This window comes from Leiobunum rupestre, chromosome 8, assembly GCF_980474605.1.
Source record: "Leiobunum rupestre chromosome 8, qqLeiRupe1.1.hap1, whole genome shotgun sequence".
Taxonomy (NCBI): domain Eukaryota; kingdom Metazoa; phylum Arthropoda; class Arachnida; order Opiliones; family Sclerosomatidae; genus Leiobunum; species Leiobunum rupestre.
In genome coordinates, this window is record NC_143391.1 from 47,844,048 (window position 1) to 47,854,946 (window position 10,899).

Genomic DNA, 10,899 nt, shown 5'->3' on the forward strand with positions numbered 1-10,899 from the left:
GGCAACACTCAAATTATTCACGTTTAAAATCAAGTCCGATATCTGAAATTATTATACTTCAACCTTTGTGGTTGTAGAAATTGTAATCAGAATAAAAAACAAACACTGAAGCGTCTACAGAAGACAGTTTAAGTTTTCCGCTTAAAGGAAAAATATTATTAAAAAATGTCCTTTTAGTTTGAGTAATTTGCATTTATTAGATAAATTATATTTAATTAACCGTAGGTCTTAATTTGTTAATCTAGAGTAATCAACTTAAGCATTGTAGGTTAGTATCCCTCAATCTCGACAACAATATTACTTACTTTTATAATAGTTTTATGTGTGGCTTAAACGAGATACAAGACTAAATATTTAGTTAAGGTTAATTAATTTGAAAAATAAAACATGACAAATCTTAACGAACTTCTGAATTTCAATCAGCCACTTGAAGTAAACCCGTCATCTTGGAAAACGACGTACTGTATTCGCTAAAATCCAAATAAAACCAAGCATTTTGGCTGGCAATTGCGTGAAAGGTTCGTTATTTCATAATCTAATACTATTGTGTATTAATCAAACTCTTTCCAATTATGATCAAAATGAAAAGCAAAGGAAACCAAAGTGTTAAAATTGGCTGGAAAAACCATTCACTACCACTTTTATATTAAATATATTATAGGAAAAAGCTCAGCTGCGCTGAGTAAAGAAGGTGATATATAGGTAGACCTGAATCATTCGTTGCGGCCAAGAAGGGACAGGTATTTGAGTGGATAATAAACAATTTTAAATGTAAATAAATTCCAATAAATTTAATTGTTTGTGGTAACACACATACGTAATTTATGAGGCTACCGTACACCTTTAAAATTGGGTAGTTTTTGACTATCACCTTCTAGTGAACGACGCTGTATGTAAATATCAAAACACACTAAAAACTACATAACCGTAATGGCAACCATAATTGTTTACTACCCGTAAACCGCGTATTTGATTAATAAAAAAACGTTGAAGTTGTAACAAAGTGTACAATTATCATCTTATGTATTGCTGTTTTCCTTTCCAGCTTATAGCGGCCATTTTGAAGTTAGTCGGTGAAATATATTTAAAATTAAATATTAATTTTTATTAAAACTTGTTTTATGATTACTTAGTGGAAAAGAACACTGTCTAGTAAATGTATCAAATTTAGACTAAAGATTACAATAATAACGTGTAAAATAGTCACACTTGTATAAGTGTTTGAGAACGGAGGCGTACTCGCCCAAGACCGAACGCGAACTTTATTATACCTTAAAAATTAAGTGTTTATAGTATACTGACAATCGGTGAAAGTTTCTCCTTCTAATCAGATATACAATTATTATAAAATAGTCCTCTTTTGTGTACTATATACATGTTACTAATACTGTAGTATTTTAAAGCCTTTTTCGCGCATCGTTTTCGAATATTAGTAATTAATGAAAGGTAATAAAAATGGCCGCTGTATATAGGCTGGAAAGGAAAACAGCAATACATAAGATGATAATTGTACTTTGGTGTTGTACACTTTGTTACACCTTCAACGTTTTTTTTATTAATCAAATACGCGGTTTACGGGTAGTAAACAATTGTGGTTGCCATTACGGTTATGTAGTTTTTAGTGTGCTTTGATATATAAATACAGCGTCGGTCACTAGAATGCGATAGTCAAAAACTACACAATTTTAAAGGTATACGGTAGCCTCGTAAATTACGTATGTGTGTAACCCCAAACAATTAAATTTATTGGAATTTATTTACATTTAAAACTGTTTATTATCCACTCAAATACCTGTCCCTTCTTGGCCACAACGAATGACTCAGGTTTACCTATATATCACCTTCTTTACTCAGCGCAGCTAAGCTTTTTCCTATAATATATGTTTCTTCTTAAGAACTGTACACGCATATATTTCTTGAAATGTTTTATTTGTTATATTTTATAAATTATATAGTTATATATTATATATATATATATCAATTTAAAATGAACGTATTTAAACATAGAAATATACAATGAAGAGAAATAGTTTAAAGCATACATTGACCCTTATCATACCAAAACTATATTAATGAACAGTTAAAAATACATTACAAAAAAATTATATATCGTTCCACTATGTGTACTGTTTAGTAAAATCGTAGACATATTTCTACAATTATACTTCTTTACAATAATTTTTTAAGAAGTACAAAATTCTATGTTTTAAAAACCTTTTCGCTTGAGTACAATACAGCTAGTAATGTTGTTCTACTTTTTAAAGTTATGGAATGAAATTGAGCCTTATCCAAAATCCCTATTTTAAATTAAAATTTTTGATGCCTCCTCGTGATCGCTGTGATTTTTAAGCAACTTTATCATGATCATTTTTGGAATTGTTAAATTCAAATTTATACAGTCTACATCTATGCACCTTTTCTGGCAAAAATAATTTCTTGGTTTTCACCAATCTTTTCAGTTGCCTTAAAATTCCGTAATAGGTAGCCTGCATTTCTTAGTAGAAAATAAATGAAACGAGAAAACAGCCTTGATTTAAATGGAAACTAAAATACGGATCACATGAAAGAAATACCTTAATTTAAGTAAAAACTAAAAGAGGGGTTAAGCGATTTTTTCAAATGGTGAATGTACTTCGGGTAATAAGCCAGCTCTAGACATTTCGTAACCTTTTTTTAAAGCAACATATTTTTGTTAATTAACGTTGACCATTCCAAAAGTTGGTTGTAGAGGGATAATTTTTCGACTTTCTAAATATGAATTGACCATTGTTAATTCAAAAACGCGCGAGTCAATGCCGTAGAACCAAAAATGAAATTTGACGGTTCCCGCCAAACTATTAATTTTTAGCGGATGAAACCGATAAATAACGAAATATATTGTAAAATAAATAATAGTTGCAATTGGTTTCATCGATCTATATATTATAGTTTTCTAGCAGAATTAAAAAGAGGGTAAAAATTTCACCTGTCGAAGACTTTTTAAAAAGTGTACTAAAACAATGCACAATTGAATTTAACCCTATTTACAGAACAAGTTTATCAGTTAAATATAATACAAAGCAAATTTTAATGAAAAAAATATCTACAGAGGGTATTTGTATTTTTCTCGCTTACAAAATACTTGCCGCATCTTTAACGCTCAATTTATTTCAACACTCGCCCTTGATGAAGATACCGTAGAATAGCTATATTTGACATCTGGTAGTGGACTACTCGTAGTCGTAGACTTCCTGTTGACGTTGTGACACATACCGCATGAAAAAGACCAATACCGTCCAATTTCCAATATCGTATAATGACTCGCACACCCAGGAAATCAATGACTGCATTAGGAATCGTAGATGTCCAAATATCCACACCAATGAACAATGTATTAACAAGAAGCGAAAAACTTACCATTCACAAAGCACAGAAAGCCACTTGACTAAACAACAGCTCGTATATCAATGAATGACCGTAGGCGGAATAGTTAGGGCTCTTTATAAATAAAAACGAACGAACCCAATTGATGAACTGCATTAAACATCTTAATCAGTCGAGAAAAGGTTTAAAATAAATTACGAAGTAATGACGATCCAGTTAAAAACCAGACCAACATAAGTGTAAGAGCACGATGTATACAACTCGATATTTTCTTCATAATTTAACTATTACGCTTAATCCTCACACTCGGTCCGTCCCAAAAGTCAATAAGAAGAAGTTGGAGAGAAACACCCATACATATTGAACGCATACACAACAAACTCATCACCCACAACCGCCATACACAACTAGTAACTTCTCTGGGAAACTTGAAACGACAATGCGTTATAAACTCAACACCAGTTTTTTCTAATCACTAGTTTTTTTCTTCCTCAAACAAGTTCGATTGCATTTGTGCCATTGGTACTTGAATACATAATCGTACAACGTCGGGCTTTTAGTCTTGTTTGGCAACGCACAAGTGGCATGTTTTTGGATAAAGTCCATAAAGACCTTATTAGGCGCTTCGCCAATTTTCGGTGAGTTTGCTCAACTTCCCCCAGAACTGGGTTTTCTTTACTCATAATGAGTTTTTGCCAAACAGCTTGAACCCTGTTATGAAAATTCCGTGTTACGGCAACTGGGTCATTACTGCAAAGTTCACCAACTGGAGTTTTAGAACCTTTTTCACTTGATGGGTAAAAAGATCGCAAATGATCATGCAGCTCAATCCAATCGTATTCAGAGTAATAAACCACGAAGGTGGACCATAATAAAAGCACATTGTTTTCACTTCACCGCATCGCTTATACAATATTCTTGAGTGCCTCGCACATTTTGTATGTAAGCTGTCAAACTAGCTTCCAACTCTTTATCATTGCTTTCCATTTGATTAACTAACCAACTAACATACGTGGTATACTTAAGAAACAGACACGTCTTGAGTCAAAGATAATATTTAATGAGTCGTAATAAAACTAATGACTGCCGTTACAATCATGCGTACAGGTATTTATACCGGCATAAAAAACTATACATATATCACTTGAATGATTAAGGGTCAGATCTATTGATTAAAACATATCTACAATTATAAACTATGTTTACACTTATACAGCACTAACTGAAACCTTTTTTTGCACTCATGCGTGACAAATGCTCGATACTATTCGACAAACCTTTCATTTCACTGTCATAAAAAAGATGAAAGAGGTAATGTTTATTTTTAGAGAACCTTCTATCGTTGTTTTAAATTCTTTGAAGACGAAAATCTGATTTAGACAGCTTAGCAAATGGTCTTTCAGAGTATTTTCCATAACAACCAGTTACAAATAAGTCATTCCTTAACCTTTAAAATATCTAACACTGTAATTTGAGTCTGTTTGAATTGCCAGGCAGCAATTAAAAGAATTTAACCTTCGTTACTATCTAAATTATGTGTCAAAACAATTTTCCACAGATTTGAGTTTGCTATTCTTACAAACCTTTTCACAACTTTCGCAGGGCATATCATGAAACTTGTACATCTCTTTATAGCCACTTACTAGCTGCCTGCCATACTTAGATAGCAGATCAGACTCGTCTAATGAAGGTTGCAATACGTCAGAGTCAATAGGGAATGTATCATATGTACAGGGATGTCATTCGGGTGGGGCCAGGGGGGTATTGGTACCTTTGATTTTGACCAGTTTAAAAGATTAATAAATAAGCATTTAACTGCATTAGAAACGTCTTGTTTCTAGTGCGAAAGGAAGATTAAGTTAAAAATTAACTTACATAGTAAGTGTTGGGTAGTATTTTAAATACTTTTTCAGAATTTTGTTTTTTTTCAAATACTTTTTCAGTGTTTTGAATTTTATTTCAAATACTTTAAAAAAATGTATTTAGTATTTTGAACAAAATCCTAATATTTATTAGCGAAAATACTTTATCCATCAAATAGTCTCCATACAACACCATCAAGCGGAAGAAATACCCCTAATTCATACTCACGCACAAATCTTGAAAAATTCCACTTATCGCACGTGGTGGAGTTAGAGTAGCGAGGACTCGAGACTTACGAGACAATCTGTCTTTAAGATCACGCATAAAAGTGGAATATTTCCAATCTTTCGAAGTCTTTCATTTTTTCTGCTTTTCAAGAAATCACAGTATTTTGAGTATTTTTAGTATTTTAAAATACTAAAATAAAGTATTTTGTTTATTTTAAATACTTTTTGATATGGGTATTTAGTATTTTGTTTATTTTAAATACTTTTTGATATGGGTATTTAGTATTTTGTTTATTTTAAATACTTTTTGATATGGGTATTTAGTATTCTATTTTAAATACTTTACCTTAGGAATATTTAGTATTTTACTTTAAATACTTTATCGTTCGAGTATTCAGTATTTTGTTAAATTCCGAAATTAAAGTATTTTACCCAACACTGTATAGCCAGAAATTTGACAAAGGGGGGTCTAAGTATGTGAATGTTAAGAGGGGTCGAGAAGGGGGTGAAAATGTTGTTCATCCAAAGTTAGGCCCAAGGAGGGGGAGTCTGAACCTCCAAAACCCCTTGTCTACTGTTTAATAATATTAATAATAATAATAATATGATTCCGTCTTGTATGGATTAAGTAAACAGGATATAAATTAATATGTATCAAATTAAAATCTTAAATATGAAAATTTTTATTCTCTTGATGAGATTCGACCTCGTTTTCCCCACAACAGCCTTCAGCACAGATTTCTCACATTTAACCATTCGACCACGCACGGCTAACATACCGATAAGTACAAAAAATTAATAATCGAAGTGTAAGCCAAGGCTTAGTTAAAACACGAGCTAGTGCATCGCGGAGATACGCCATTTTATTTTTTATGATAGAGTAGAGACATAATCAATAAGGCTAGACAACCAAGGTTAACATATTGGGAGCTGTAGTTGTATCGACATCTGGTGATATTAATTTTTACAAAAATCTGTTTAATTTAATTTTCAAAGACTTATTTGGTTATTAATTTAATAAAATAAACAAAAGCACGCAACCTAATCTTAAACGAAGATTCCTTTAAAAAAAATATAACAATCGTATAAACCGTTCTTAAGTTAAAAATGCGCAAAAAATAGTTTGGGGCATATTAATTTTGCCATAGCATTTGGCGGAAAAACGGGTTAATTTTACCATGGCGTTACGGTGAGGGAAGGAAGAGGTTTTAATGTTAAACTCGAGACTACCTATATATACACACAGACGACCGTCTGTGTGTCTAATATACACACAGACGACAGTCTGTGTGTCTAATTTTAATACATTTATAACATTCAATAACCATCTTGTATTGTCTACAATTAGTATTTCATGGCTATAATTGGTATAAGTTTAATAGTGTGTATGCCTTTTAAACATAAGTAGCGTCATAAGTTCATGTTACCTCTAAGTATTCAAATGGCTATGCTGTCTATGGTGGATATGCTTGTCCAAATAGACCTATATTATCTCCGCACTCTGTGTCAACGTAGCCTTAACATAAACCTGAACTGCCGAAGCCGACGTTTCTCTAATCCCGTTTCGTGCAAGGCTAGCTTGAACTGCCTCAAAAGAAAGAAATTTCGATATTCCCTCGGAGAATCCGTTCCCCCGCAAAGGAAAAAAACCGTTTTTTTCTATTGGTTTATTTTTCTCATGTGACTCAACTTAAAAGTCATGGTTATTGGCTAAAGAAAATAGCCGACAGTTTCCACGAGTGAATGGGACCTATGTTTATGTTTCGATGTGTGGGAAGTTTAAATTTCTGAAGTTATAATAATTTAAGTGTCGTTAATTTTTGTGTAAAACAAACTAGCTTTTACATTGATGCTTACTTATTTATTAGATAAATTATTTAAAATTAATTATTCGTTGCTTGTTAATAGATTAAATATTAAGTTGATAGTTTAGAGGTTATCGAGGTTATATTAAAACTATTACATGTTGAGGTTGTCTTTAAAAAAAGCTGAGTTTAAGCTGAAGATAGGTAAGAGGTGCACCTGTTAAAAAATTGGACCTTTAGATTTTTTTTAAATATGTAATTAAAAGGTCACTATCTTAAGACTATGTTACATAAAGTAGTTTAATTTAACTTAAATCTTTGCTTCTTTGAAGATAATAGTTTCAGGAGATTAATAAGCTCAAAATAAATTTTATCTATTGGGTAAATAGTTTTCCTTAAAATAATTTGTATTAAAGTTAAATAAATTATTCCATCATGAAATTTAATGTTGCTAAATTTTGGTCGTAGTTTTCATAAATTTTTATTTTCAATTGTACAGTGACACGTACATTTATTTCCTTGAACTTAACAAATGCAAGTACCATTAATCGGCTTTGGTTCACCTATTTTATGCAAATATGAACAGCCAGGATGTCCACACCATGGTCGCTTGCACTGATGCCATTTAGTGCAAATCGTTTTTAAAAACTCGTCTAAATCTGTTTTAAGAAAAAAAATTTTTTTTTGTAAATTTACAAGAACCATGAAAAATACGAAAATTAAAATTGCTAAAGAAATTGGTCCTACTCCTATACGATTAGGTTGAATAAAAACTGTTTTTTAAGAAACATCATGTGATTTTTAGTGATTTCACACGATTGTTCGCTAATTGGTTTTGTATACCTGATTACTAAAGTGAAGATCAAGGATAATTATGTTATTTAAGTGAGCGTATAAGCAATATTTCTAAGCAAACAAATGAAAGGAGGACGGGTTCTCAAATTCTGATTTCCAGTGTTTTCTTTTTGTGTTTTCGTGATTACCTACATTTTGTGTACATAATTACTTCAGTTTAAAGAGTTTGTAATAATTTAAATTACTCAAAAACAAGGCTATCAGACCCAAACGAAAGAAAGCCAAATAAATTTATAAGGAGTAAGTTGGACATTCGTAAAAAAAATAAAAAAAATTGAAATTTGAAAATCTGTGCTAAAATCTCTACTATAATCCCAAAATCATAAATATATCAGAAATCATCACAAAATACGTATTTGAAGTCTCAAAATCACTTTGATTTTTAAAATTCGGTAACTAAAAATTTGTAAATATCCGACCTCATGGGAAATTATGTATCCTTCCAAACGTTTTCTGCTGTATTCGCGGTTACAATAAGAATGATATAAAAACAGAAATTTCATGGCGTGATAGCTCAAAAAATTATTTAGTGCAAAAATACAATAAAGATATTTAGCGTTACGGCTTACCGTTCTGATTGGGTGGATTAGTTCTTTCTAAAAGAATAAAAAAAATTACTTTTAAACAATCTTTATTGGTAAAAACATTTTTTACGGTAAGGTATCAGTCCGCATTTGCAACTGAAGTCGGTTGAGCCATTGGGAATATAACAAACACCAAAAGTTAATGCTCCGCCACAGCTAGTGCTTTTCTGGCATAAATCATGCTGCTCTTTGGTACAATCTGCTTGAAAAGGAAAAATACCCAGTGTGAGTAAACCTGACCAAAAAACTTGCACCGCGAAATAATTTTACAACAATAAACCAAAACAAATAACCCCACCGCAAACTATTAAACCGCCATAACGTTTAAAATATGAAACCCGACTAAAGAATTCAATCTAGGCAAAACGAGCAAAAACTTAAATCGACCTGAATGCTATAACCTGAAAATTCCGGCCAAACGCTACAAAACGTGAAATCCGAAATGAATCAAAATACGCAAATATCTTATTTGAATTACTTTATTTTGTAAACCGCAAATAAACTCAAAATTCCCTAGCCGTCTATATGACATTTATAGAAATAGTTCGTAAGCCCTGGAAACGCTCTAGCACCTGCTCTGAATGAAATAAAAATCAAATTTGTACCTTCGAGGAAAATTATATTTGGACAAATATCCCATATAAGATAAATTGTCGTACTACGGCTTATCGATTTGAAACGATAGAAAGTTTTATCTTTGGTTTTAAGGTAATAAGGAATTACTATAATTTGAAATAAAGTAGTAGTACTATTTTTGAAATGTAATAGAACAAATTCAAGACATGGATTCATCATTCTAAATATCAACCCATTGCACAATTAAACCAAGTTTCGATAACGGAATATACCTTTCCTTTTTACTAAAATAAACTAAACTTTGCGACATTATATAAATTGCCTAACCTTTAACAAAGATACAGTTTTTTAAGAAATTGCTTACCCGCCAACGCTTCAAAGACACATTCACTGAGAAACAGCAGAGAAACAAGTGAAAGAGCGAAAACAACCTTCATGCTGCAACAGATTCAAATACTCGTTTCTGTTTAATCTATGAGGTGCTGAATATATCTATATATATTAAAATTGAAAACACCCATGGTAATAACTTAAGTTCTTATTCTGTTCTCTTCCAAAATTTACGACGCATTGAAATAATAATAAATTATAGCATAGCGATCGTCGAATTTCAAAAACCACTTGTTATTCGTTCTAGTTATTCAATTGTTGTAGAAGTGAAAAATGGAATAACAAATTAATAACAAAAGAGTTTTAATATTTTTACGAATATGATGCAGTAAGTTTTGGTCTGAAAGTACTGTTTTTGATAAATAGCTTAAAATATAGACAAAGCGTAATAAATTGCGATAGAAATGGATAATGTTTATCGAGCCATATCGAAATAATACGAAATAGGAAAATAGGTTAACACTCTACTTGATAAATTTCATATAATTTTGCAATTGCTAAACATTCCACTTGATATTTCATATAATTTAGCAAAATTTTGCCAAAACATTTTATTAAATTGTATAATGGTTATTTTCTTTGGTCAAAGGCTTAGAAAAGCGGGTTTCCGGGTTAAAACCCTTCTTAGGACGAAGATTGTAGTTAAGGAAATAGAGGAGTGAACATCGTATGCTGACGAAGAAACGGTATTTAAATGGTATTTTTGAAGGCGCTGATCACGAATCTTCCAAGTCTCAGAGCGATAAATTTCAACGTTATTAGTAATGACTTCATCAAGATGGCCGACAATCCCAAAACATCAATAGTATCTTATAGTCCAAAGAAAATAAAATCTAAAATCCGTGAACCTTAAATAAATTAGGAGGAAGCTTCGGAAAGGCACAAGATAGAGAAATCAAAAATGTTTTATCTTACTTCCCGAGTTTTATTTAAAAAATACGTTCCATCTTTTCTTTTCTCTATTTTGAATTGACAGAACCATCTTTTTCGCCAAACAGGCATTGTTTTAGATTATCAAAAGCTACTTCTTGAGTTAATAATAATAATAATCAGCCCGATTCTTCGACGTCAAATTTGGTGCAGATTTAATGCTACTTTCCATTGCATATATTTTCCTACATACACTGTGCAGGATTATTTCGGAGATTTTAATTAGCTTTTTGTGTAGGTCGTCTTTTCGTCGAATGCTAACCTAAGCTAATGCTTTTTATCCTTTACTGACTCGCAGGATGTCTG

General features: G+C 31.5%; 1 protein-coding gene across 2 annotated transcripts; it reads right to left on the reverse strand.

Moving 5' to 3' along the window:
- Positions 1-7,699: 7,699 nt before the first annotated feature.
- On the reverse strand, positions 7,700-9,744 carry LOC149933569 (uncharacterized). Of its 2 annotated transcripts, none has more exons than XM_090156294.1 (4): positions 9,638-9,744; positions 8,768-8,896; positions 8,683-8,709; positions 7,700-7,917 (listed from the first exon to the last, which is right to left on the reverse strand). In XM_090156294.1, the coding sequence occupies exons 1-4, from the start codon at positions 9,708-9,710 to the stop codon at positions 7,784-7,786; spliced, it is 363 nt and encodes a 120-aa protein (XP_090012420.1). In that variant the 5' UTR covers positions 9,711-9,744; the 3' UTR covers positions 7,700-7,783. The 2 variants fall into 2 exon arrangements, with proteins under 2 accessions (XP_090012420.1, XP_090012419.1); XM_090156293.1 differs by having other exon boundaries at positions 8,768-8,899.
- Between the last annotated feature and the right edge of the window lie 1,155 nt (positions 9,745-10,899).

What these genes read in the sequence shown, in the direction of transcription:
- LOC149933569 (XM_090156293.1), bottom strand. Translation starts at nt 9,710, where the DNA reads ATGAAGGTTGTTTTCGCTCTTTCACTTGTTTCTCTGCTGTTTCTCAGT. An exon ending in ATGCGGACTGATACCTTACC is followed by an intron (nt 8,710 to 8,767) that starts GTAAAAAATGTT and finishes TTATTCTTTTAG; the next exon opens with AAAGAACTAATCCACCCAAT. An exon ending in TAATCCACCCAATCAGAACG is followed by an intron (nt 7,918 to 8,682) that starts GTAAGCCGTAAC and finishes TTCTTAAAACAG; the next exon opens with ATTTAGACGAGTTTTTAAAA.